The sequence below is a fragment of the Balaenoptera ricei genome, chromosome 16 (assembly GCF_028023285.1).
Source record: "Balaenoptera ricei isolate mBalRic1 chromosome 16, mBalRic1.hap2, whole genome shotgun sequence".
Classification (NCBI taxonomy): domain Eukaryota; kingdom Metazoa; phylum Chordata; class Mammalia; order Artiodactyla; family Balaenopteridae; genus Balaenoptera; species Balaenoptera ricei.
This window is the reverse complement of record NC_082654.1, coordinates 63,784,903-63,812,444: the sequence shown is the minus strand read 5'-3', so window position 1 is coordinate 63,812,444 and position 27,542 is coordinate 63,784,903. Positions and strand designations below refer to the sequence as shown.

Sequence of the window (27,542 nt, the reverse complement as noted above, 5' to 3'; positions counted from 1 at the left end):
ACAGAGTGGATTTGGGTGGGACGGCTGCCGGCAGAGATACTGTCACTAACCTCATGGAGCAGCCGGCCGGCGCCCAGTGTACGTCCTGCACGGCGGGCTGACTCGTCTTCTTCTCTCAGTGCAGTGAGCCCTCAAATTGTCCACAAACCAACCCTTAATCTGGGCCATGATGTGTCTCTGTAATGCGGGCAAAACAGGCCCCGTAAGGAAGCCACAAGCCGAGTGCCTGACCGCAGTCCTGGGTGCCCTTGCCCTGGAGTGCCCAGACGTGGTCGTGGGTGGAAGCGAGGGGAGGGCAGGGCAGCCCGTCCTCCCTGGACAACACAGCTCCTGGCACAGGGCGGCGGGGGCGGATTCCTGCAGGCCTTCCTTGCTTGCTTAACACCCCCTCCTCTGGGAAGGGAGAGCTTGGGCATTCCTGTCCCCACCGTGCTCACCTCCCTGCCTCTGCCGGCAGCTCCTATGACTGCCTCCTTGATGATCCCTTTGCGCCTGCTTGGCCCCGGCCCCCGGAGCTGCCCGGCATTGACTACTCAATGGACGAGCAATGCCGCTTTGACTTCGGCACTGGGTACCACACCTGCTCAGCGGTGAGTTCCCACGGCCTCTGCCAGCTGGATGCCAGGTCAGGTCCTCCTGGGATGCAGGCTGGTCATTCACAGAGCACCTTAGCCCAGGCAGGGTGACCAGGGCCCAGGCCCTGCCACTTTCTGCCATATCCCCGCCCCACCCAGTCCCACAGAGGGGTGGGGGGCCAGCGTGTGTGGTAGCTGGAGAATGCCTGGAAAGATGGGAACAGAGAGAACAGAGAGGGTGGGCCACTGCTGGGATCCTGGCTGGGCTGGTCACTGGGGGAGTTTATCCGTCAGGTGGCCCATGTGTCAGATCAGGTGCTGGGCTCTGGCCTGGTGGAGAAATACTTGCCACCGTCTACTCTTTGGGCATTTGGCAGGATGTTTTGGGCAGACTTCCCACACTGGTAAAGTTCTCCTGTGCCCCATATAACCTCTCTCCAGGGGGTCAATTGCATGCTTCCCCAACCCTCCCCCACCCCCATCCCGTACTTGAGGAGATAGATACAAGGGAGCAGAGAGCCCTGTCCCTACTCTGCAGGACAGGGCAGGGGAGAGCCTGGAGCCTGGCGATCAGCTAGAGCCACCTAGGAGAGAATTGAACAGCTGCTAACCAGGGCCCAGGTGGAGGCTCAGAGACGCGGACATCCCAGGGCAGGGGGCTCTCTGAGGGGTCAGGCCTTGGTGCCTCGAGTACCTCAAACCACCCCCATCCAGGAACGCAGCCCCCTCCTCAGCTCTGCAGGACCAGAAGGCCCTGTGTGTGGCCACCTTGCCCACTGCCCAGGCCACACTGGAACACCTGGTCTCTGCTTTGGGAGTGGAGAAACAGCTGGGATATGGGATTTCAGTGCCCAGATGCTGTGTTTGTAGGACACTAGTCTGGCCAGCAGGGGATGATAGGAGAGAAAAGGAAATTGGGGCTTTCCTGGATAGTCTGAAACAGAAGGGTGCCAACCTCTGATGTGGCTGGGTGAGATTAGAGGGCGGTGGGAGTCCTGACCTTGTCTGGGTGCTGCAGGGCCTGGGCTAGACTGGCAGCCCTCTCAAAGCCCCCCACATGCACAGAGATCAGGGGTTATCAGTGGACCCAGCCTCCACAGAGCCTCAAACCCTGGTCCCTGCTCAGTCACAGAGTGGCCTCTGCAAAGGCAGGGACGGAGGCCTGGGGAGGGAGACCAGAGGCGTGTGGGCTGTGGCTGGTGCCTTCGCCTCGGTGCCCTGTTGGAGAGAGGAGGGGTCGCCGAGGCCAGTGGCGCTTGGGGTGGGGTCGAGCTTGTGTGCGTGTGGGGCTCTGGCTGGACGGGCCCCTCCTGCCCCCCTCGCAGTGTTCTGGCCCCAATGCCCACCACACCCTCCCCTCTCTCTGTCGCTGTCCTTTGCCCCCTGGACAACTCGTCAGAGCTGGGGAGCTAGTCCGGCCCAGTGACCCCGTTGCCCTTGCCGCGCAGTTCAGGACCTTCGAGGCCTGCAAGCAGCTGTGGTGCAGCCACCCTGACAACCCTTACTTCTGCAAGACCAAGAAGGGGCCCCCGCTGGACGGGACGGAGTGCGCGCCAGGCAAGGTACCTGCGGGCCGGGGGCTGCAGCAGGAGCGCCTTCCCGGGGCGCAGGCCCCACGGGAGACCCGCCTCGCCGCTGAGTGTGGATATGAATGCGTGGCGGGGGGCTGGGGGAGGGCTGAGGACAGGAGCCAGCCTCGCGTGCGGGCAGATGGGCAGGGAGTCCTCGCGAGGACTCACACACACGCCCTCTCCTCTCCGGCACCGCAGTCCTTGGCTTCTACAGCAGCAGAGTTTGTCCTTGTCTCCCAGCCCATCGGCAGGAATGCTTACTGCCATTTGAGGAGAATGCAGCCCAGGCAGGTTAGGGAACTTGTGGAGGTCAGACAGAGGGTGATTGGCTGAGAAGGGGTGAAGGGAAGATTCCAGGTGTTCTGCCTCCTCCCCCCGCCCACCATGCTGTTTCTTGCCCCTCCCCCCCAAACCTGCCCTTTCATGTACTTCCTGGGGTGTGTTTGCACCCTCTTGTGTGTGTGGGTGTCAGGAGGACCCCGGATCTGAGAGCCCTGAGCTGAGGTCTGATACCCACCTCTGCTCTATCGCTGGCCCTGCCCCCCCCCATCTCTGTGTGGTGACCTTGGGCCATTCATTGACCCCTGCTGAGCCCTGACCAAACATCCTTCCCACTCCTCAGGTTGTTGTGAAGTTGTGAGTCACGTCAAAGCAAATGCGAGGGCTTGGAAGAAGCAGGGTGCTGCCCCCAGCAGCCTGTCCTCTGCCCTCCACCCTCTGCCCTCATCTGCTCTTCCCATTCTCATCTATAAATGGTCTGTCCCTTCACAGATGTGTGGGGCTTCCCATGGTCTTGTACAGGCCCTGTGGGCTCCAAACCTGGAGGGCTATTATCCTGGAGCCTCGGGTCTACCTGCTCCAGGTGTGTTCGAGTTTCCAGGCCCTCTCCTATCACAATTTCACATAAGAGTTAATCAGTGGCTCTCAGTTTTGTCTGCATATTAGAACCATCTGGGGAGCTTTAAAATCCCCCACACCCCAGAACAGGGAGTGACTGCAAATGGGCACAAGATATCTCTTACGATGGTGGAAATGTTCCAAAATTGGATTGTGGTGATGGTTGCCAAATGCTGTAAATTTATGAAAAGTCATTGAATTGTACACTTGAAATGAGTGAAGTTTATGGCCTGTAAATTTCAGTTGACCCTTGAATAACACAGGTTAGGACTGCATGGGTCTGCTTATATGCGGATTTTTTTTTTCAACAGTAACATACCACAATACTACCAATCTGTGGTTGGTTGAATCTGTGGATGCAGAACCATGGATATGGAGGACCGACTATAAGCTATATGTAGATTTTCAACTGCAGAGGGCAGGCACCCCTAACCCCTGAGTTGTTCAATGGTCAACTGTATAGTGCTTCTTTTAAAAATTACCACTTCTTTTAAAAATCCCTACCTCTAGAGAGTCTGACTCAGTCTGGGGTGAAGCTGAGGCATCCAGAGTTCTTAAATGTTCCCCAAGTGACTCCAAGGCTGAGAACTACTGAGTTATCTCTTGAAAAAGACCCAGAGAGCTTTGCTGTATTTCTTACCTATGGCCCTACAGGAAAAGGGAAGGGGGTTAACTTTGGTTGAGCCCTCCTTTGTGCCTGGGCTTGTGCTGAGGGCTTTGTAAGTGTTGCTGCTTTCAGTTCTTAGAACAGTCCCATTTAACAGGCAAGTACACTGAGGCTCAGCAAGGTGAAGCTATGCCAAAACCACACATAGCTAGTAGTGGCCGAGCTGGGATTCAAACCCAGGCCTTTGGACTTGAGGCATATGCTCCCTCCACTGCATGGATGGACCTCCCGGGTGGCTGGCTTCCCTCCCATGAACGTACCTGCCCGGGGCCCCTGGATGGTGATTTCAAGGTACAGAGCCAAGATCAACTCTAGATTGTGTGGGAAGATTGTGTCTTCTCTCCTTTATCAGCCCTTTGTTTCTCTGGGGGTGGTAAACCAAATAATTCCACAGTTACTGTCATCATTAATAATACCATCTGCCGTTTTTGGAGGGCTGTGTGTGCCAGGTGTTATCTCATTGAATGCTCACAGCAGCCCTGTGGGCAGGTGCTGTTATCGCCATGGTACAGTTGAGGAATAGGATTAGAAAGGGGAGCCCTTTGTTGAAGGTCCCTCAGCGCACGGTAGGGGTGGGGTTCTGTGTGACCCTGAGGCTCGTGCTCTTAACGTTCCTTTTTCTGGGCTCACCCGTGGTGCCTGCCAGCTGTGCCGTGTGCCCGGTTGGGCACTTTCTATGGCAGGCTAGGCAGCGGTGGCCCTAGGGTGACCTCGCACCCTCTGCTCCATCCCAGTGGTGCTTCAAAGGTCACTGCATCTGGAAGTCGCCGGAGCAGACTTATGGCCAGGATGGAGGCTGGAGCTCCTGGACTAAGTTCGGGTCATGTTCACGGTCGTGTGGGGGCGGGGTTCGATCCCGTAGCCGGAGCTGTGACAATCCCCCGTGAGTGCACTTGGCTGAGGTGGGCAGGGCAGGGGCCCGAGGGGGTTGGAGAGGGAGTCTCTGGGGGGCAGGGCACAAGAAAGAAGGTCCCCTGCAGGTGGCTGTGTATGTAGATGACGGCCCAGAATTGTTGGGGGTGCCAAATCACTTCCATCTGGGTCTGACATCTCCCTTTGTGTCTGACTGACATCTGAGAATGGGTCCGAACCAGTGATTCTCAGATTCTCGTCTGCGGAGAATCTGGGTGGGCCCAAGGCTTGGCCAGTTTAACAAGCCCTCCTGTGACCCTGATCCTCCAGCTAAACTTTGAGAAAACACTGATCTAAATGTTCACTAGCCATGTCTTGGGAGGATAAATTCCCCAAGTCTGTTTCCTACTACATGAAGCAAAACTTCCTTCAATTTTTCTTAACTTATCTCTTTCTGACATCAAGTCCCCCCCTCACTACCCCCTACCCATATGTCAGCATTCTGGGGGAATAATCTATTTCTCCCATTTACCCCCTCTGTGGGGATCCCCTCCCATGGTTTTGGAACCTCTGAGCACCAGCTTTTTATGGCCTCCGTCTCCCAAGCTGAAGCAGCCTGCTTAGAGCAGCTTCATGAGGGATGGGGGCTGGCTGGGGCCGGCCGTGTGGGTCAGCTGTCTCCACGTTCAGTGATTGTGAACCTCTGTGGGGCAGGGCCGGTCCCACCCCTCACAGTGCTGAGTGATGCGATGGGGACCTCAGAACGGCAGGGTCCTAGGATCACAGCGGCTTGGTGGTGGTCACCCTCCCTCCAGCATCCTCAGGAGTGGTCCTTCATACTCTGCTGTGTACCTCCAGGGATGGGACGCTCAGTGCCCCCTGGAGCAGCCTATTCCTGTGACTGACCCTTTACAAATATGAGCCAAAATGAACAGCCTTGTAACTTCAACCTGTTGGGGGTATGAAAGCCAGGTTAAAGAAAGGCACGGTGATGCCCACTCTGGATAAACCACCTGCCAGTCATGACAGATAGTTATCCCCTTGATCAAAGCTCCCATTTATTGAACTTGTCTATGATAATAACTATTTTTTTTTAATGAGGCTTAAATGAAGTATAATCTGTGCACTCTCAACACCATGCCCAGCACAGATTAATAGACAGCTGCTGTTATAATTACTCCAGTGTATGGAGCACTTTCTCTGTGCCAGGTGGGGTGCTAAGCACTTCCATGCATAAACCCACGTAATCCTCCCAGCACCTCTGAGCAGAGTTCCAGTAACCTTGTTCACTTGGGTACATTGTATCCATAATCTCACCGAACGCTTTTAATTTAATGGGGAAGAGAGTACAGATTTAAATACCGTTTTAAAATTTATTCTTCACAGACACACCAGGAGGTAGGTAAAATAAGAGGCGTTATGGTCCGTCCTTTAAAGCAGAAATTAAGGCACAGCAAGACTTGGGGTTAGATTTAGCCAGGTCTTCTTACTCCAAATCCAAGTCTCTTTTACCACTCCTTAGTTTATTATGATATTAAATGGAATTGGATGCAAATAGGAGCAGTTGAGTCATTTACTTAGGGCCTACCATATGTCAGGAGCTGTGTAATGGTTGGAAGAATATACAAAGATGAATCAGATTGATTTCTCTTCTAGCCCAGTTGGAGGGGGTTAGTCATTTCCTCCTGTCTTCCTCCCTCTCCCTCCCCCCATCTTTTGCCCCCTTTCTTTTGCTCATTCTCTCCTCTCCCCCATCACACACACACACAATAGGTGGCATATGCCTGAAGGGACCAAAAGGCTCTGAGCTCAGCAGTCCTCACAGTGGGGGTTCCTCTCTAGTTTATAAGTTAGTAGAGCCCCTTTTTATGCTACTCTAAAAGGCTGGGCTACCCCAGGTCACCATGTGGGAAGCCTGGCCCCATCTCCAGCCTTTCCAGCCAGCACGGTCTCTCTGCGCTTGCCCCAGCCCAGCCTATGGAGGCCGCCTGTGCTCGGGGCCCATGTTCCAGTACCAGGTCTGCAACGGCGAGGAGTGTCCGGGGCCCTACGAGGACTTCCGGGCCCAGCAGTGCGCCAAGCGCAACTCCTATTACGTCCACCAGAACGCCAAGCACAGCTGGATCCCCTACGAGCCGGATGACGGTGAGCGGAGCCCTGCTCCCCACGCCCACCCCATGGCCTTGGGCATCTGCTGGGTCCATGTCTTCCCAGGTAGGGCTTCCCATGCCTGGCCCACCAGTGAAGGTGGAGGGACAGTGGTGGCACCAAAAGGGATATTGCAGTCAGCAAGCTTGCCATACGCCTTTGTGCAGGCCTTTGCACTGTGTGCGTTGGGGGAGCCACAATCCTCATCACAACCATCCTTGATTTGTATGCTTATGCTGACCGTTTTCTGTCAGAGGCAAGGACAGTGTCTTGAGCAAGGGTTACTTGGCCCAGAGGTACCGGCTGGCAGCAGTGCTGGCTGTTGGGCTTGGTGCCTTTCGGACATGTACCTTACCTGTGCGGAAGGCCCGGTCCAGGTGCGGGTGCCCCTCGCTTTGCATAACCGGCTTCCTGAGAAGCTTTGTCCTATTAACATACCATGTTTTTAGGTTTTACTGATTGTGCTACTGTTTCAGTAGTTAATGAAAATGATTTGAAAGTCAGGCCAATGAGAGTCTGTGGGATCCTCCTACTGACCCCCTACAGGCTACCCTGGACACAGGTCTCAGGACTCACGCGGAGGGTCTGAATTTTGGGGCCAAGTCAGTGCCTATCTGTTTTGGAGCATTTCTAGTGATGGCTCTCGTAGCAGCAGAGAGAACCCAGTGAAGGGCTGGATTAATGCCCTCAGGCTGGAAGGGCCTTTAACAGTCCTCTCAGTCTACTTTCCCCTGCTGGCCTCTCCATAGTCCTTCCATAGCCTGATGCTTACCCCCTACCATGTAGCCCTCGGCATCAGATGGCGCCGATCAGAATGGCCTTTCCTGAGCCCAGGGCCACCTCTTCGTAGCCCTGGTTCCAGAGTATCAATTGCAAGACCCTCCATCTTCAGCTCACATTTAGAATGACAGTCTTCAAGTTGGAAGGAACCTTGGAGGCCTGTGTATTGCCCGCCAGTGCACAGACCCCTCCAGAACATGCTTGTAGGGAGTGTCTTCTCCCCGCTTAGACTCCTCCTAGTCTGGGGAGCTCACCACTCCCGTGCCATTGTCGGCTGGCTTCCAGGGCTGCCCAGAAACCCACCTGCCTGGGGTGCACTGGTCAGGGTCCTGCCTGTCTTCGGGAGGGATGCAGCCCCCCACCCCTTAGCCCCTGGCCCAGGTCCCACCAGGAATATGACTCCCCCTTTGCATGAAATCCAAAGTAGTATTGGATGTTGTGGCTCTGGACTTGAGTCCTGAGTGCTGGGGCAAGATGTCACCAGGTATCCTGGGAGCCCAGGCATGAGGAGCAGGGAGCCAGATGGTTCCTTACAGATTTTTGCTTTGGAAGCCTTGCACATCCATCCAGACGCACACAAGCTGCTGCAACACGTGGTGGAGAAGGGCTGCAAGGCCAATGGGGCATCTGGACTTTGGGTTTTCCCAGGACTTTTAGACAAATTCCAGGAAGTTAGCTAAGCCCCAACCTCCCTTTTTCTAAGAAACACAGCAAGTGTTTATATGTTCTCCGGAACCTACTTTTGTGGGACGTTAATAGCCTTGATTTGATTGTTAGAACTAGAAAGGATCTCCCTCCTTCCCTCACTGCTGCTCTATTTTGTAAACCCAAACACAGACCACTGTTCTGCCTTACTTTCATGCAGCCTTCTAATGTTCACAAGCATGGTAAGATTCACCATCATATGTGTGACTGGTGATGTGTACGTAGAGGTCAGAGCAGGACTCAAGCCAGACTGCCTGGGTTAGAATCCTGGCTCTGCCACTTACTGGGTGGCTGTATGGCCTTGAGCAAATTCCTTAACCTCTCTGGTCCTTGGTTTCCTCCTCTGTAATGCTACTTCCTTGGGGGTATTGAGAGGCTTAACTAAGTTAATTCACGAAAAGCATTTAAAGTTGTACAGTAAGAATGTATAAAGGTTTTAGAAGTCTGGCACATAGTAAGCTTTCATTAAGTGTCGGCTTATTATTATTGTTATTATTATTTTATCACTTGATGTTTCTTAACAACGTGATGTGGCATTTTACTGATCAGGCGTAATAAATAAGGAACTGAGGCTCAGAGAGGTCAGATCATTTGCCCAAGGTCACATGGCTCATAAGTGACACAGCAAGGATTTTAAGCCCAGCTCCACACCTAGCTCTCCCCCCCATTGCCCAGAGCTGGCCCCTGGAGCTTCCTGTTCAGACCATGCGTTAATGTCGGTCTAGGCCAACCCACTTTCTCCGAGCCCAGCGGGCTCAGTGTGGTCCCTTTCCCCACAGACGCCCAGAAGTGTGAGCTGATCTGTCAGTCAGAGGACACGGGGGACGTGGTCTTCATGAACCAGGTGGTCCACGACGGGACTCGCTGCAGCTACCGGGACCCGTACAGCGTCTGTGCCCGCGGCGAGTGTGTGGTAGGTGCCCCCCTCCTGGCCGCCCACCCTCTGCCAGCCCCGGGAGACTGGGGGGCTGCACTGCCTCCTCCTGCTCCCTGGGAAGACAGGCTTCGCCTCCCCTTCCTCACCCATGACACCCCTTGGTCCTCAACATGACCCTGGGATGCTGGAAAGGGGTTACTGCCCAGCCCCATTCGAGGGGAGAGGCGTGGCCAGGTCTAAGACCTTAACCATGTCACACGACGAGTCCAAGAACGCCTCTCGGTCCAGGGTCCTCTCCTTTCAGGGCCTGGGGACTGAGGAGGAGGCCAGGGGCTGCCGACCCGGGGGTGGCGGTGGGGCACGGAAGCCTCTTCCCGCTGACCCCATCTCTGGCTTCAGCCCGTCGGCTGTGACAAGGAGGTGGGGTCCATGAAGGCAGATGACAAGTGTGGGGTCTGTGGCGGCGACAACTCCCACTGCAGGACTGTGAAGGGGACTCTGGGCAAGGCCTCCAAGCAGGCAGGTGAGCAGGTTAGGGCTGGGGGACCACCAGGAGGGGCTGGGGTTCTGGCCCAGCTAGCGTCCCTAGAGCCCGAACCATCCCTTAGGTGGGCCCTCCCTCCTTGAGCCGGGCCACAGTTCAGGGTGGGGAGGGGGGGGCCCTGGAGTCTGTCTCAGACCACAGCTGCCCCCGGCTGTGGCCCCTCATCCTCCAGGCGTGCTGCGCCTGCGCTTGGGCTCAGGAGCTCAGAAGCATTTCCTGCTTGGCACTGTGTTGTCCTAGGAGCTCAGCCATCTCTTTGGCCTGGAGCTGTCAGTGGGAGTGAGGGTCCAGACAGGAATGTAGATGAGGCCCAGGCTGGACTGGTAATTTCCTTTTCACTCTTCTCTCTCATTTTTTTTTTTTTTTTAACTGAAGTGCTTCCTGCTTTGAACTCTTGGTACCTTAGAGTTGCTTGACTTCCCTCCCCACCTCCAATCTGGACACACTTGCTGTTGAAAAGGGCCAGATATTAGTCCTTTACACTTTAGTATGAACTAGATTTATTTCCCCTTGGGGCGTGTTTCAGCTTTGCCATGCCTCTCCTTGTTGGGGGAAAGTTGATTGCTCTGAGAAAGGTTAGTTTTCAGGCCTCGGATTGGGAGGATCATGGGGGCCCCCCCCATACTGGATCTTCATGGCCTATTTCATCTAAATCTCTACAGTGGCTTAAAGTGTGAGAAGAAAGAGGGGAGGGAAAGTCAGGAGAGAAAAGGAGGGTCAAGAAAGTGGCAAATAATAGGAACTAACACACACACAGAGCCCAGTAGTATTTACAGAGCGTTTTAAGCTGTATGAACTGTGGTCCTCTCAGCACCTTATGGAGAAGGGCCCATTCCTATTGTACAGACAAGGAAACTGAGGTTCCTGGGTATCTGTGAGGAGAGGGGGTGATGGGGGATGCTGGGCAGTGGGGCCACCAGCTCAGGATGCTCATGGTTTTTCTGGATCATCCTCTGTGGCAGGAGCTCTCAAGCTGGTGCAGATCCCAGCAGGTGCCAGGCACATCCAGGTTGAGGAGCTGGAGAAGGTCCCCCACCACATTGGTGAGTGCTGGGGTGCCAGGAGATGGGCAGCCAGGCCCCGGGACCTGCCCTCGGGTGTGGGGGAGCTGGGAGGGCAGGGGAGAGGATTCTAATGCAGAGGGCGTTTCATGAGTTCGAATAATGGGAGAGAACCCCTTTTTATTGATTGATTGATTTTTATTCATGTTGAAATGGGAACCTGCTCCATGTTCAAATATCAGAAGGTATGAAAGGAGATCCAGTGAAGATTCCCTCCCAGCCCACAGACCCCATGGTCAGTTTCCTTCCAAGGGCAACCACTGTTAATTTCTTGTGCACATAGGCACATAGGTACCTTTTAAGGGTAAACCATTTTCATAGAATGTATTAGTTAAGTTTTGCTGTATAACAGTATAACATAGCATCCCCAAACTTAGCAGTTGCACACGGCAAGTGTTTGTTTATTTATTTATTATTTATTTATTTATTTTTGGCTGCATTGGGTCTTCGTAGCTGCGCGCGGGCTTTCTCTAGTCGCGGCGAGCGGGGGCTACTCTTCGTTGCAGTGTGCGGGCTTCTCATTGCGGTGACTTCTCTTGTTGTGGAGCACGGGCTCTCGGCGCATGGGCTTCAGTAGTTGTGGCATGAGGGCTCAGTAATTGTGGCTCATGTGCCCTAGAGCACAGGCTCAGTAGCTGGGGCTCATGGGCTTAGCTGCTCCACGGCATGTGGGATCTTCCCGGACCGGGGCTTGAACCCGTGTCCCCTGCATTGGCAGGCAGATTCTTAACCACTGTGCCACCAAGGAAGTCTGACACAGCAAGTGTTTATTAGCTCCAGGTCTGTGGGCCACCAGTTTGAGCTGGGCTCAGCTAGGTGCTTCTTCATACTCATCTGCCTGGACTCACTCATGCAAATGCAGTCAGCTGGTGGGTCTGTAGGGACCTGGTTGGTACTGGCTGTCAGCTGGGTTCACAGGGGTGATAGTCTGTCACATGGTCCTCAGGAGTAGCAAGAGCGGGCAAACGCTGGCGTGCAAGCACTTTGCAAGTCTCTGCTTATGTCCTGCTTTCTCATGTCCCAATGGCCCAAACAAGTCTCTTGGCCAAGCCTAGACTCAAGAGGTAGAAACAGACTGTCTCTTGATGGGAAATGTGGTATGTCACAGTGCAAAGAGGTGAGCATACAAGAATAGGAGGAATTTGTAGCCATTTTTGCAGTCTACCACAGGGACCCTTCAATTATTCTTATTGTAATGATACTTGAGCATGTAGTCTCTAAGCTAGATGCCTACCCGTTATACATATAGCAGTTATATAGTTATAAAGCCAAGACATTAAACATGAGAGCCCCCAAATCAATCAGTAGTATTCAAATTAAGAACATAAATATAATGGGGGAGATTTTTGTGTGCTTCTTTGCTCTGTTGTGTTTTTGCTGAAACTAAATTGGCCCTCAATAAATGAACATGTCCAGAATAGGCAAATCCATTGAGACAGAAAGTAGATTAATGGTTGTCAGGGGCTGGAGGGAGAGGGAAATGGGAGTGACTGCAAATGGGTCTCAGATTTCTTTCGGGGGTGACGAAAATGTTCTGGAATTAGACAGTGGTGGTGATTGCACAGTCACTGAATTGCATACTTTGAAAGGCAGAATGGTTTGGTATGTGAGTTATATCTCAATTTAAAACACGTGAGCATGGTTTGGAGGAGGCTCCTGGCGAGCAGGTGGGCAGAAGGCCGCTGCCCGCACGTTGGGCTGTAGCTGGGTTCCCCCACACTCGTCTGTGCTCAGGCTCCTTACCGAGGGCATGCGGGCTGTGATGTCACTGGGCCTCGGCATGTCCCAGGGGCCGCTCTTACCCACTGTGCCCACCAAGTCACCCTGCTTGTCACCAGCTCGTCATAAACACGAACCCAAAACCTGACATCTCTGAGCAAGCTTGTATATTACGGAAGTGCTGACTTTTCATATGTTTAGGTTATTATTAAAATAATACAAAACATTTTTAAAGTCTCCTGGAGAACTTGCACTCCCTGGAGAATACATCTGCATTAGCACAGCTGTAAAATTTCCTAACCTGCTCTGGAGGGCACCTGAGTGTAGTCCAAGCAGGCATAAGGCACAAGGGGAAACTGATGCCCAAAGTGGCTTGTGGGCCCTCTGTACGCCCTCATTCACTTGCGGGGTGAGCCAGTCTGGGCCTGGGTCTCCCATCTTCTAGCCCCGTGCCCCTGCCAGCTGCACCTCTGCACGGGGGGTGTGAGACGGGAGGGCTTTGGCTTGGCCGCCTCCCTGCCCACTTGCCTGTCTGGCTGTGAGAATTACGCCTGCACAGGGGCAAGGAGAGAAGGTCATTTACCCCTGGAAGAGGGTGGTTGCTGACAGACACTCCTACTGCACCCCTACAGATGATTCCATAATGTCAGCGGCCCCTTGGGCCCCTGGCCAGCCCCTTCCACCCACGGCCCCCCCACCCCGCTCATATGTCCAGCCCTTCCAAGGACCTAGATGGGCTTGTAGGCAGCAGATGGGCTTCCGTGGAGGTCGGGGCAGAGGCTCCTAGCACCTGCGGCAGGCTCTGGGCGGGCACACTTGCTGTGTGTTTATGGGGTGAGGGTTAGAGCTCTCCAGGAGCCTGGGGGGGAGGGAAGCAGAACTGAGACCTGTCGTCGGCACGGGTTGTGTGATTATACGTGTGTGAGATCCGCAGCGGCCCTGGTGTAAATGTGCAGAATATGTATGTGGGCGTGAGTGTGTGTGTGACCGTGTGTGTGCACACGCGCGCTAACAGGGTATGTACTCTCTGGAGAAGCCCGGGACAGGTGGCAGCCTTGGCAGTGAAGGCCAAGGCCCTGTCCAAATGTGTCAGGCGCTCCTGGAATTTGGGGGCATGGACTCTGAAAGGAAGTGAAGGAAAGAGAAGCCGTGCTGTTAATATCCACCATGTGTGGGGCTTTGAGCTGGCACTTTTCATTCGTTATCTCGTTGGAGCCTCACGATAACCCTCTTGTCATCCCATTTTGCAGTTGAGGAAATTGAGGCTCCGAGAAGTTAAAAGAGTTGCTGGAGGTACCGAGTGGGTCAGTGGTAGGACCTGGGCTCAGAGCTGGTAGGAGGTGGTGGAGATTCCAGCCCACCACCCCCAGGAAGGCGGGGTGTACATCCAGGGACCAGGGACAGCAGTGGTCGTGAGCTGTGGAGGCAGACAAGGGCCTGAGGAGATGCTCCGCTCTAGCCTGGAGGGTCTGGTGATTCTGGGGGCTGACAGAGATCAGGTCGCGGGAAGGGAGGGGGCATCTCTCCTCCCACTCAGCAGGGAGGCTGGCCCTCCAGAGAGCTGGGCTACCGGCCTCTGTGTGTCCAGGGCAAACCCTTGCCCCTCTCAGGGCCTCTGATTCCCCATCTGGATTAATAACAGCACCAACCTCAGGATGTGTGTGAGGATCCCACTGAGGAGGGAGCAGAGTGACCGGCATGTGGTTCATGCCCTGGATCCTTAGCTCTTATGTTATAATTACACCAGGTGGGGACACGCCGGGGCTCCAGAGCCTTTGCCATCCCCACCTGGCTGGGGGCTCGGGTCCCAGGGTGCAGCCATCCTCTGACCCCGATGCCTCCAGGTGAATGAGGCTGTGACTCGGGGGCCTTTGCTGGGGTGTCTGCACTGCACACCTTCCGCCCGCCGGTCACCCAGCGCCTTTCAGTTACAACTTGTGAGTCACTCGCTGACTGGGGCTTTAAGGGGGAAAAATGGACAGATATTTTTTATACTCCCGCTCTGTGCCAGGCCCTGTGCTGGGCCAAGGACACTGAGATGGAGGAGATACACTGACAGGCTATGGGAGAGACAGGATGTCTGTAATTGCAACAGTGCTAAAAGTCAGGTGCTGATTTGACGACAGTAATAGTGCCTACCATTTATTAAGTGCCAACTGCATGCCATGCACTCTGCCTAGTTCTTTATATATATGAACTCCTTTAATTGTCCCAAGAGCCCCATGGCAGGGTAGGTGGGCAGGGGATACTGCGATTATCCTCATGGGACAGCAGCCCTATGAGCTAGGTAGAATTGTCATTCCCATTTTACAGATGGTAAAACTGAGGCAACACAGGGAGGCTAAGTAACTTTCCCAGATCAATCTGGCTTCAGAGCCTGTACTCTTAGCCTCTATGCTCTGCTGTCGAAGTTGTAAGGAGGGCAAATCCCTGAGGACTGGACAATCAAAGAAGGCTTCCTGGAGGAGGGGAGAATTGTGCTGAGCCTTAAATGTGGGTGGAGATTAGTCAGGCAGGAAGAAGGGGAGACAAGGTGAGAGGAATGGTGTGCACCAGCGTCCAGAGGCAGGGGTGCTATGTGGGGGCAGTGGGATGACCCATCCGACGGGGGAAAGGCTCAGGTGGGAAGGAGTGACAGGTGGGCAGGGAGCCCCTAGGGGCCCACTGGGATGGCCTTGAAACCCCTGAGGTGTGGCTGGTGCTCCTGTGGAGGGGAATAGAAATCTGTGTGACCCTCTCCCCACGGCCAGCGGTGAAGAACCAGGTCACAGGCAGCTTCATCCTCAACCCCAAGGGCAAGGAAGCCACGAGCCGGACCTTCACTGCAATGGGCCTGGAGTGGGAGTACGTGGTGGAGGACGCCAAGGAGAGCCTCAAGACCAGTGGGCCCCTGCCGGAAGCCATTGCCATCCTGGTGAGTCCTCACCCTGCATGGTGGCCCCTGCCCACGCCCGCTTGCTGCCCCAGCCCAATCCCCTAGCTCACCGTCTCTGCTGCTGAGCCAGCGCAGGCCTGGTGGAGATCCTCCTGTTCTGGTGTCTTCAGGAGCCTGGGCAAGGCCAAGATGCCCTCTGTGCTTCGAGGCTGGCAGGATGGCAAGTGAGGAGGAAAAAAGAAATGGTTGTCTCACTGTCTGATCAGAGATGCCCCACACAAGGAGTCTGTTCTCCTTAACACAGGGTCAGAAATAGGGCCCAGGAGGAGCTGGAGGGACCTGGGTTGGTTCCCCCATCGTTCTGCCATCATCCAGTATCCAGTTGCATTATGGCTTTGCCAGCAAGTGAGTCCAGGAGTCCAGTGGCCTGTGGCCCAGGGGTGCTGTCTGGCACTGCCAGCCTCCTGAGAGGGAGATGGGGCCACTGTCCCAGCTGAGGCCCACCTCTGCCCACACCCCCTCCTCCTAGACTATAAGCCAGGGCTTACGGAGCAGGGATTGTTAACTCAGGAGACCAGACCGGGAGGGGCTCTGTTGGCACTGGCTGGTGGCAGGGAGACCTTCTACAGGCTTTGTTCCTGGTGCTACCCTCATTAGTCAGGGAGGCCCTAGAGGGCAGGGTCTGAAGCCTATTGATGTCAGCATATTAATTCAATCCAGCACGTGCTTTCTACTCACCCTATATTTGCTGTCCACCCATACACCCGTGGCTGATTAATCTTCAACGAGAGTACCAAGACCATTCAGTGGGAAAAGGAGAATCTCTTCAACTAATGGTGCTGGGACAACTGGATATGCACATGCAGAAGAATGAAGTTGAAGCCCTGCCTCACACCATATACCAAAATCAGCTCAAGATAGATCAAAGCCCCAAGTACAAGAGCTAAAACCATAGAACTCTTGGAGAAAAGAGAGGGATAAATCTCATGATCTTGGATTCTTAGATATGATACCAAAAGCATGAGCAACAAAAGAAAAAAAGAGATAAATTGGTCTTCATGGAAATTGAAAGCTTTTGTACATCAAAAAAGACGTTTTTAAGAAAGTGAGAAGATAACCTGAACAGACTGGGAGAAAATATTGGCAATCCTATATCTGATAAGAGTCTCTATTGTAGACCATCTTCCAGAGTCAGGCAGTGTGGGTGCTCTGGTGAGCAGGACAGACCAGCAGACATGGTTCCTGCCTTCATTGGAACTTAGGTGTGTGGGAAGGAGAATCACCAATGGGCACACAGGCTGTTCTCAGGCCTGGCACACAGTAGCTGCTTAGCTTGAGTTTTTTGTTATTGTTGTTAAACATCTTTATTAGAGTATAATTGCTTTACAATGGTGTGTCAGTTTCTGCTTTATAACAAACTGAATCAGTTATACATATACATATGTCCTCATATCTCTTCCCTCTTGCATCTCCCTCCCTCCCACCCTCCCTATCCTACCCCTCTAGGTGGTCACAAAACACGGAGCTGATCTCTCTGTGCTATGCGGCTGCTTCCCACTAGCTATCTGTTTTACGTTTGGTAGTGTATATATGTCCATGCCACTCTCTCACTTTGTCCCAGCTTACCCTTCCCCCTCCCTGTATCCTCAAGTCCATTCTCCGGTAGGTCTGCATCTTTATTCCCATCTTGCCCCTAGGTTCTTCTGACCATTTTCTTTTCTTTTTTTTTTTTAGATTCCATTTATATGTGTTAGCGTATGATATTTGTTTTTGTCTTTCTGACTTACTTCACTCTGTATGACAGACTCTAACTCCATCCACCTCACTACAAATAACTCAGTTTCGTTCCTTTTTATGGCTGAGTAATATTCCATTGTATATATGTGCCACATCTTCTTTATCCATTCATCTGTTTTTTTTTTATTATTTTTTTAAACATCTTTATTGAAGTATAATTGCTTTACAATGGTGTGTTAGTTTCTGCTTTATAACAAACTGAATCAGTTATACATATACATATGTTCCCATATCTCTTCCCTCTTGCATCTCCCTCCCTCCCACCTTCCCCATCCCACCCCTCTAGGTGGTCACAAAGCACCGAGCTGATCTCCCTGTGCTATGCGACTGCTTCCCACTAGCTATCTATTTTACATTTGGTAGTGTATATATGTCCATGACACTCTCTCACCCTGTCACATCTCACCCCACCTCCTCCCCATATCCTCAAGTCCATTCTCTAGTAGGTCTGTGTCTTTATTCCCGTCTTGCCGCTAGGTTCTTCATGGCCATTTTTTTTTTTCCTTAGATTCCATATATATGTGTTAGCATACTGTATTTGTTTTTCTCTTTCTGACTTACTTCACTCTGTATGACAGACTCTAACTCCATCCACCTCATTACAAATACCTCCATTTCATTTCTTTTTATGGCTGAGTAATATTCCATTGTATATATGTGCCACATCTTCTTTATCCATTCATCTGTTGATGGACGCTTAGGTTGCTTCCATGTCCTGGCTATTGTACATAGAGCTGCAATGAACATTTTGGTACATGACTCTTTTTGAATTATGGTTTTCTCAGGGTATATGCCCAGTAGTGGGATTGCTGGGTCGTATGGTAATTCTATTTTTAGTTTTTTAAGGAACCTCCATACTGTTCTCCATAGTGGCTGTATCAATTTACATTCCCACCAACAGTGCAAGAGGGTTCCCTTTTCTCCACACCCTCTCCAGCATTTATTGTTTGTAGATTTTTTGATGATGACCATTCTGACCGGTGTGAGATGATATCTCATTGTAGTTTTGATTTGCATTTCTCTAATGATTAATGATGTTGAGCATCCTTTCATGTGTTTGTTGGCAATCTGTATATCTTCTTTGGAGAAATGTCTATTTAGGTCTTTTGCCCATTTTTGGATTGGGTTCTTTGTTTTTTTGATATTGAGCTGCATGAGTTGCTCGTATTAGCCTGAGTTTTGCCATGTGGCTACGGGTCTGAAAGGCCTCGCCAGTGCGTGCTCAGTGCTGCCCCCTCCTGGCTCTCACTGGTTCTGCTTCTGACCCCACATCCTCCCCTTGGACCCCTCCTCCCCGGTCCCCCTATGCTGGCCTTGCTTCCCTGCTCTCCAGTCCTTTGCCACCTCGTCTGTCTCCCCTCAGGTGCTCCCCCCAGCTGAGGGCGGCCCCCGCAGCAGCCTGGCCTACAAGTACGTCATCCACGAGGACCTGCTGCCCCTTATCGGGAGCAACAATGTGCTCCTGGAGGAGACGGACACCTACGAGTGGGCACTCAAGAACTGGGCACCCTGCACCAAGACCTGCGGAGGAGGTACTGGCTTGCCTGACCGCAGACGCCTTGTGGGAGGAGCGGGAGGGGTCGGGGGCCTGACATCGTCTCCACTTGGCGTGTCCCCAGCTCGTGCCTCAGTTTCTCTTGAAGGTCTCTGGGGCGTGGCAGGGTGCCTGGGCAGGGCCTTAGGGCTGGGCTGGGGGTGCCAGAGCAGTATCCGGGGCAGGACCTCTGCCCTGTAAGAGCTCACCAGCTGCGTGCAGAGACAGCAGCCCACGTCCCCACCTGTGCTATACCAGTGACACCTGAGATGGGCTGACCAAGGAAGCCTTCTTCAGAAAGTGACTTGGGGAGGGGAAGGTGCAGAGGCACAGAGGGAGGGGGGATCGGCTGCAGTCTCTCCGGAGCTCACTGTCCCTGAGGCTCTGGGCAGGACAGTGGGGGCCTGGTGAGACTGACCCCCACGGCAGGCTGTCCTCCCTTCAGGGATCCAGTTCACCAAGTACGGCTGCCGGCGCCGACGAGACCACCACCTGGTCCAGCGGCACCTGTGCGACCACAGGAAGAGGCCCAAGCCCATCCGCCGGCGCTGCAACCAGCACCCGTGTGCCCAGCCTGCGTGAGTGCTTCTGGGGGAGGGACGAGGAGGCTGACCGCAGACCCTCTCTCTGCCCTGACGTCAGGACGAGGGGCGGGTGAGCCTGCTTCCGCCAGCGCTGGAGGGTGGAGGCACGTAGCCCCCGCAGCCGGGACCTCCTGAGCAGAGAGCACCCACACGCCAGCCTCTGCCCATGGCCAGCGCTGCCTTCCTTGCCCGTCCATCCCCTCTGGGATTTCTGCATTAACTTTCACTCCCAGAAGGCGGAAGATGCTGCCTTTGTTCTGCCCCTCCCAGCATTATTTTACAGATGGGGAAGCTGAGGCCCGATCTGGGGACAAGCTTTCCCTCAGTGATCCAGGGGGTCCATGCAGGCGAAGAGGATTTCAGTGTTTCCAGGCCTAGGCCAGGACGCTGTCTACCAGTTCCTCTCTGCCCAGTCATCTGGGGCCCAGGGTTGCGGTCTGGCCTTCCAGCCCCCAGCTGTGGTCTAGCCCTTGATTGGGATGCCCTGGCCTGAGGACACAGGCTCCGTTTGAGCCCAAGGTCGTGTTCTTGGGGTTACTTGGAGGTGGCTTTGGGGAGAGGAAAGAGCGGTAATTTGTGGAGGATCGATGTCTGGTCTCTGAGCCTGTTCCCCAGCGCCTCCCCAGCCCCAGCAGGCTTGTCTAGCGGCCCCCAGGTAGGGCCGAGGGTGGCTGGCCAGTAGGAAACCATGAAGAGCTGAGTCCATCCTCCTGCCTCCCAGGAGTCCTCCCAGGGTTGGGGGGTTCCAACTCGGCCTTGCTGATCCACAGCAGCTCTGCTCCCACAGGGTGGAGGGACCTCAGAGCCAGGGCAGGAGCTGGTGACCGGTGCTCGAACCTGCCATGGCCTCCCTGTGCCCGGCCCAGGCCACGATCCCCAGCCCCCTGGCTCTCCATGGTTCTTTTTTATGCGTTACTTTTTATTCAGGCCACTTTGCCCACAAACATCTGTGATCACAGAGCATGCGGGGCTATCTCTGCCATGACCCCTAGCAGGTCACCCCACCCCGGCTTGTCTCCTTATCTGTAAAATGCCAAACGAAGTTTCGGGGCTTTTTGTTTTGTTTGTTAGGGGAAGGCGTTGGCTAAAGCCGTGGTTTACTAAATGATGCCTCAGGAAACAGAGGGGAGTGGGAGTTGGGGGCTGCCCCTCCCTCCACCCCACCAGAGCAGTTTTGCTTTTGTCTAACTCTTCCAGTGGGCGCCTGCTTAAGATGCTGCTGGAAGTTGCTCTGTGGCCAAAAGACGCTTGGAGACTAGCGGCTTAGCTGATCAGCACCAAAGCTCTGCAGGCACTGACGGTGATAATAATAGTGCCTGCATTTATGACATGCCTACTGCATGCCATGCACTCTGCCATGTGCTTTACATATACAGGTCCTTTAATTGTCCCATGAGCCCCATGGTAGGGGCTTCTACTCTGCAAGCTGTGATTTTCATCTGTTTTGTGCTCGGCTGAATGTCAGTACCTAGGACAGTGCCTGCACATCATAGACTCGCAAATATTTATGAAGTGTTGAAAGAATCCTGATGTAAAGATGGGGTAACTGAGGCTTAGAGGGGTTAATAGCTTGTCCAAGGACCTGCAGGGTGTCAGGATTTAAATATCCATTATACCCATTTTTCAGATGAGGAAACAGAGGAGAGAATACGTGACCTCCCTAAGGCCACACACCTGACAGCTGCAGAGCCACGTGGATGGTTGGCTTGGCCCCCAAGCATTCTGAAGCCCAAACCCTCTCTGTGGCTCCTGCCTTTGGTGGTTCAGGGGGTGGGAGTGGCCCTGGGAGGAAGTGTCCCATAGTCCCGCCTTTCCTCCACCTTTCTCCCTGTCTGTCTCCAGGTGGGTGACGGAGGAGTGGGGCGCCTGCAGCCGGAGTTGTGGGAAGCTGGGGGTGCAGACTCGGGGAGTGCAGTGCCTGCTGCCCCTCTCCAACGGTACCCACAAGGCCATGCCGGCCAAGGCCTGCCCCGGGGACCGGCCCGAGGCCCGCCGGCCCTGCCACCGCGTGCCCTGTCCAGCCCAGTGGCGGACGGGAGCCTGGTCCCAGGTGAGCTGTCCTCAGGGCGTGGGAGGGGCTGGGCCGCCAGGCACCTTCCTTGCAAAGTCAAGGAAGAGGAGGGTCTGGGTGGAGGAGCTGCAAAGAGATCTGGTGCTCCCTGCAGGCGGAGTGTTTCTGGCTGAATTCCTCTCCCCACATCTGATCTGATTTTTCTCAAAACTAAGTCCAACAGTATGCTGGGCCATGGTTTTGGGCTTGGCCTTTATATTCATTCACTATCAGCTTTGACCTTCACAGAGTTAGGAGGCCTGGGCTAATATCCCTGTGTTACAGATGAGCAAATTGAAAGACATTCTTGTATTAAGAAATATTTACTGGGACTCCCCTGGCTGTCCAGTGGTTAAGACTCCGCACTTCCACTGCAGGGGGCACGGGTTCAATCCCTGGTCGGGAAACTAAGGTGCCAGCTACGTTCCAGGCACACTGTACTAAGAATGCCTGGAACCCATTACCAACCAGGCAGACCTGATTCTTGTCCTCGGGGTGCTTACAGTCCAGTGAGGGAGACATAAGAGACAAGTACCAATAACAAAAGCATTTACAGGTTGCAGTTGGAGCTGAGCAGAAGTAAACAGGGTAACATATCAGGGAGGGCCTCTCTGAGGAGGTGACATTCCAGCTGAGACGTGAGGTGTGAGCCATATGAAGACCCTGAGGCAAGAACAGCCTTGCCATGTGCCAGAAACCTGAAGGACATTGGAACTAGAGCTTAATGAGAGGGGCAGGGGTTACACGAAATCTTTGGAGAGTGGGCAGGGGGTCAAATCCTGCAGGGCTTTATGAGGAGTTAGAGTTATTCTAAAGAGCAGTGGGAAACTTGAAAGGTTTTAACGTGTATGTCACCAGCTCTGATTTCAGGTTTAAAGATCACTCTGGCAGCTCTGTAGCAAGTTCATTGCTGGGAGGCCAGGGAAGAAAAAGGCAAACAGTAAGAAGGTTGTGGAATAGTCCAGGGGCCACAGGGAAGTTTTTTCAAGTTTTGGGTTTTCTCTTAAAAATTCGTTTGATATGAACCTTGAAGACATTATGTAGAGTGAAATAAGCCAGACACAAAATGACAAATACTGTATGATTCCACTTATGTGAGATACCTAGAGCACTCAAATTCATAGAGAGAGAAAGTAGAAGTGTGGTCGGCAGGGACCAGGGGAGAGGGGAATGGGAAGTTAATGTTTAATGGGCACACAGTTTCAGCTTGGGAAGAAGAAACAGTTCTAGAGATGGATGGTGGTGATGGTTACACAGTAATGTGAATGTACTTAATGCCACTGAACTGTACACTTAAAAATGGTTATGATGTAAATTTTATGATCTGTATATTTGATTACAATTTTTAAAACCTCATTCGATCATGGAAATAAGCACAATGATGTTTATTGTAATAGCAAGATATCAGGAAATATTCTAAATATCCATCCATGGGAAATTGGACCCCCCCCCAAAAAAAACCCATGGTCTATTCATGTAATAAAATACTACACAGCAAGAAAAATGAATAAGCTTGAACTGTACTTATCAATATAGATAAACCTCAGAAAAACAGGTGAGAAAAAGCACTGAAGTATGAAGAAAAAAGCACTACCAGTGGGGATACCATTTACTTAAAGTTTAAAAAGGCACAACACAATATTTGAAAATGCGCCAGAATACTGATTTATTAAAGTTGCTAGTGGGGGTGTTTGAACAGGCGTTCATGACCAACTTCCTCATACTTTCCTGTAGGCTTGAAATATTGCATAATACAGAGTATTTTAAATAACTAAAAATCCCCACACAACCTGTGCAGATTTTATATTCTTCTCCATAATATATAGCTTATTTGTTTGAATATAAACCAGAAAGACTGCTGGTCCATAAAGGGCCCCTTACATAAAACAGAGAGGTGACAGCTGGTGGAAGATAGTTGCCCCTGTAAGATGGGCAGAGCATTCCAGAGCTATTGCTGTTTGTAATTATTCCTCCTGGGAAGACGAGCCGTCTTTGTCCCCCTGTTCTGTGTGGCATGTGACCCTTGTGTCTCCCTTGCTCATCACCTACCCTGGTATGAGAAGTGGACCTTTGCAAGTCCTTCCCATCCCGCTAGGAGAGGCTGTGCTCAGTGCCTACAAACCCAGTGACCTGGTCACGTGGGGCACGCTTGCTTTTCCTGAAGCCACCCCACCCCTTTATCAGAGTATGTGGGTTCCAGGGCATGAAGTGTGTGGCAGCCCTTTCAAATGGCCTTCTGTTCCTTGTACCCACACCTTTCCCTCTTAGAGAAGAAGACACTTTTGAGCATGTCTCTGCAAGCTGAGTGTTGGAAACAAAGTCATTCAATGTCAGAGCTAGAGGGGTCCGTGGTGACCCCATCACCCAGCTCTCTCAGCTTAGCCGTTGTTACAGTCTGGGTTTCTGCATCCCCTTAACAAGGTATCATCAAGTGCATGGACCTGCCTCAGGTCCCTTGGGCTAGTGGATGGCAGCGGGGTGATACACAAAATATTTAAGGACCCAGGCACAGGCCAGACAGAGTGGACACAAGCAGTAGTGCCGGAATGGGGTCCCACAGGCCCCCTCCAGATGGTGGGAAGGTTCAGGGGGCTCTAAGATCAGGGCAGTGGCTCTTTCCCACCTGGTACAGGAGTATTTGACAGTTGCTGTGCTGTCCTGAGAGGCTGTTGAGAGCAGTCCTTGCATGTCCCTCTGGTCCAGCAGAGACTTGGCACCCTTCTCTGTCCCCTTTCTGTCCTGGGCACTGGCTGGACTTCGGAGCTCACCGCCTCCTTCCTCTGTCTCTCCACACCTCCCACCCCTGTCTCCCCACGGCAGTGCTCCGTCACTTGCGGAGAGGGCGTCCAGCTGCGGCAGGTGGTGTGCCGGGCCAACGCCAGCAGTCTGGGGCAGTGTGAGGGGGAGAAGCCGGACACGGTCCAGGTCTGCAGCCTGCCCGCCTGCGGAGGTGAGCCGGGTAGGATGGGGGGGCCAGCCCAGCTCCTCTGGCCTAGACCTGAGGCCCAGCTTGGCTGGCTTCCCAGCGCAAATACTGGAGCTGCTTTTCCCCCTCACAGGAAATCTCCAGAACTCCACAGTGAGGGCAGACGTCCGGGAACTTGTGACCGCAGAAGGGGAATGGATGCCACAATCTGGGCCCCTAGATCCCATCAACAAGATATCATCAAGTAAGTGTATCTCTGGACCCCACCCCCTCCCCAGTCTTCCAGTGTTCACGGCATCGTGGGCATGGGCCGTGCAGTGGAGTGGACCCAGGTTCCAGTCTGTCCACGTGACCGTAGCCTCTTGGAGCCTTGGATTCCTCAGCTGTGAGGTGGGGATGATGCTTATATTGGTCCATGATTCCTTATCTGCAGTTCCAAAATATTGAAAGCTGCAAGTGTCTCCCTAAATTTGGTGCAGACTCACTGGGCAGCAAAATCCGAACTGAACTAACGAGAGATTAGTTATTTTTTTGCTGCGGAAACATTGCCGTATTTGGTTGCAAGGTGACCTCCAGTCTCCACTGGGGACATTATATAATATGAATACACTGAATATTACTCTTCTAACCTCAAAAGTTCTGAATTATGAACCACATCTGGTTTCAAGATTTCTGGATAAGCAGTTGTAGTTCTGAGCTCTCTTTATAGGGCTGTTGAGGGAATTAAATGAGATAATGCATGCATTCCTGCGTAGCAGTCAGCCAACAACAAATATAGTAGCAGTCATTTCTCTCTGCTTCATGATCAGGAGCCCACCAGCTCACCCACTCATCTTTCCATCCATCTGCCCATCCATCTAACCACCCATCCATCCATTAATAAATATTAACTAAGCACCTACTATATACCAGGCTCTATGTTCTGTGCTTCCTTCCTAGGTTCCTTCTCTGTTTCCCTTTCTTATCTTCCCAAGGACCAGGGTCTGACAAGATGAGTAGCAGAAAGATCCCAGACCGTAACTCCTAGTTAGAGGATCAACTGGCTGTGTGACCTTGTACAAATTTGTGAAACTCTCTGAGCTCAGCGACCTCATCTGTAAGATAGAGGGGTCTGATTAAATGTCCTCAAAGGAGCTTCTGGCTCCAGTCTTGCTGCTGCTCTGCTCCTGTGCTGAGGCTCAGGGTGTTCAAGTGCTTGGGTTTCCTTTCCTTTTCCTCTGGGAGCAAAGGGGAGCTCTGATTCTGATCCTAGAATTCTGGCGCCATCTAGAGGCCACTGGCTCTCCATTTTCTCTAGTCTCTCTCCTGGTCCCCTAAGCCAGCACCCTACCTTTTCTCTCTTTTCTTTCTCTCCCTCTCCCTCTATCTCTCCCCCTCCTCTCCTCTTCCCTGTCCCCCTCCTTTTCTCTTTCCCTGGCAAAAATTAATAGAAAGCAAAGCTCCTGCCTTCACATTGTCTGGAGAGACCTACCTGAAGTTATCACAGAAATGCAAAAACATTTTTAGATGACATTTGAACAAAAGCAAACAAAACTAATATAATGAGCACCCCTCTATGCCAGGAACTTTACAAATACTATTTACAATAATAATATTATTATTCATTGGTAAATGTCAGCATTATCCCCATTTCACAGAAGAAACTGAGTGTTGGAGAGTTTAAATGACTTGCCCGAAGCCTTGCAGCTTTTAAGTGATAGAGCCTTGATCGGAACCTAGATCTGCTTGATTCCAAATTTATTGGTGGGGGGCTTACTGTTCCAAATGCGTGCTCACCAGGGGCAGGATGTTTAAGCTGCTTGTCACAGTGTGAGTAACCCGGGCATCTGCCTGGCCCTGGCCAGAGTGGATCGGATTCCTTTGGGTTGATTGGGAGGTGGTGAGGGCGGGAGACGGAGGGCTGAGTGGGAGTTGTAACGTGGCTGATGGGCGTCCTCCAGCATCGGTCCTTGTGCTGTGTGTGCAGCAGAGCCCTGTGTGGAGGACAGGTCCATCTTCTGCCAGATGGAAGTGCTTGATCGCTACTGTTCCATCCCCGGCTACCACCGGCTGTGCTGTGAGTCCTGTACCAAGAAGGCCTCGGGCCCTGACGCGAGCCCGGACCCCAGCCTGGCCTCACCACCACCCTTCTCCACTCCTGGGAGCCCCTTCCGAGGACCCAAGTCCCCTCCAGAGGCTGTGGAGCCCGCTGTGGGACCAGCGGGATCAGACGACCATCAGCATGGCCGACCCACACAGCTCCCAGGACCTCTGGGCACAAGCTCCCCAGTGAGCCAGCGCCGCTTTGCTGCCCAGAAACTGAACCCTACAGTATTCTGGGGCACGTCCCCTAGTGCCCCCCGGGGACTGCCCTGGGGCTGGGCTGGGGCCCCTACACCAGTCTCTGAGGATAAAGGGCAGCTCAGGGAAGACCCGAAGCATCCAGGCCCCAGCCTTCCCACCACCCCCCCGGGGACATGAGCCTTGCCTCGCCCATCCCGCCAGTCAAGTTTACACTCTCTGTGCTGCCCCGGACATCCCGGCTCAGAGGACACACAGCGGGGCCGGGGCAAGCACGGACTGCCTTTTAAATTATTTGCCTTCTTATTGTTCTAGTTTGGGGCTGTGACACTTTTCAGCCCATGAAGTGGGTCTATGAGGAAGAAAAAGATCAGGGAAAGCCCTAACCGGAGATACCTCAGCAAGCAGCCCAGGTGACCGAATCGAACCTCTCAGGGGCTCCTGTCTGTCTCTCCTGCCAGGACTGAGGGCCAGCTAACACCCCCCAACACACACACGCACGCACACACACACACACACACAAACGCCACCGGGCCTCACACCGCCTCCCTTTGCCAGAAATTGTGGGGACCCCTGTGGAGGCCCCGTGTACCAGGCCCCTCTGCCAAGAGGGGCAGAGCAGGGCCGGGGAAGGTCGGGGGAGCACTCACAGGGTGGTCCAAGAGGAAGCGGGCCGGGGCCGAATGTGGTCGTGAGGCTGCAGGGCTAGGGTGGGTGGGAGGCCGGTTCATCTCAGACCCAGCTCTTCGTAGCGAGAGCTCCAGGCAGCGCCTCTGGGAAGGCCAAGGGCGCAAAGTCCACCTTGCACTCGCTGGCTGGAGGGCATTGTTGGTGGCCACCTCTGCCCCTGAAGATGGCACTTCCTACTACTTCTGGTGCCTCCAGTTTACAGGTGGGCCTTTTAACCTCACCCCAGCCCCCCTGAGAAGGGGGCTCTGGACACTCTGGAACATGTGTCCTCATCATCCAGGGGGTTCCCAGCTGGTGCCAGGCCCCCTGGCTGGACCAGGAACGGCAACTGTGGTCATCACTCCGGCGCGTGAAGAGAGCACGGCCTGGAAGGTGACTTTGTGGGGCACAGAGGAGACGTGAGTTCTCAG

At 53.3% G+C, this 27,542-nt stretch overlaps 1 protein-coding gene across 5 annotated transcripts in view; it reads left to right on the top strand.

Annotated features, from left to right (window-relative positions):
• Window positions 1-27,133, top strand: part of ADAMTS14 (ADAM metallopeptidase with thrombospondin type 1 motif 14) — a 92,073-nt gene extending 64,940 nt beyond the window's left edge. Inside the window, exons 9-23 of one of the 5 annotated variants that reach the window (XM_059899192.1) lie at window positions 458-590; window positions 2,024-2,137; window positions 4,445-4,593; window positions 6,532-6,707; window positions 8,975-9,108; window positions 9,472-9,595; window positions 10,579-10,659; window positions 15,147-15,310; window positions 18,432-18,600; window positions 19,048-19,180; window positions 21,029-21,236; window positions 24,057-24,186; window positions 24,296-24,406; window positions 26,129-26,218; window positions 26,758-27,133. In XM_059899192.1, the coding sequence (XP_059755175.1) occupies window positions 458-590; window positions 2,024-2,137; window positions 4,445-4,593; window positions 6,532-6,707; window positions 8,975-9,108; window positions 9,472-9,595; window positions 10,579-10,659; window positions 15,147-15,310; window positions 18,432-18,600; window positions 19,048-19,180; window positions 21,029-21,236; window positions 24,057-24,186; window positions 24,296-24,406; window positions 26,129-26,218; window positions 26,758-26,828 (1,987 nt within the window). In that variant the 3' untranslated portion in view covers window positions 26,829-27,133. Of the gene's footprint in view, window positions 1-457; window positions 591-2,023; window positions 2,138-4,444; window positions 4,594-6,531; window positions 6,708-8,974; window positions 9,109-9,471; window positions 9,596-10,578; window positions 10,660-15,146; window positions 15,311-18,431; window positions 18,601-19,047; window positions 19,181-21,028; window positions 21,237-24,056; window positions 24,187-24,295; window positions 24,407-26,102 lie in introns of all 5 variants that reach the window. The other 4 variants (XM_059899193.1, XM_059899190.1, XM_059899189.1 and 1 more) reach the window with 4 other exon arrangements.
• Window positions 27,134-27,542: the final 409 nt, after the last annotated feature.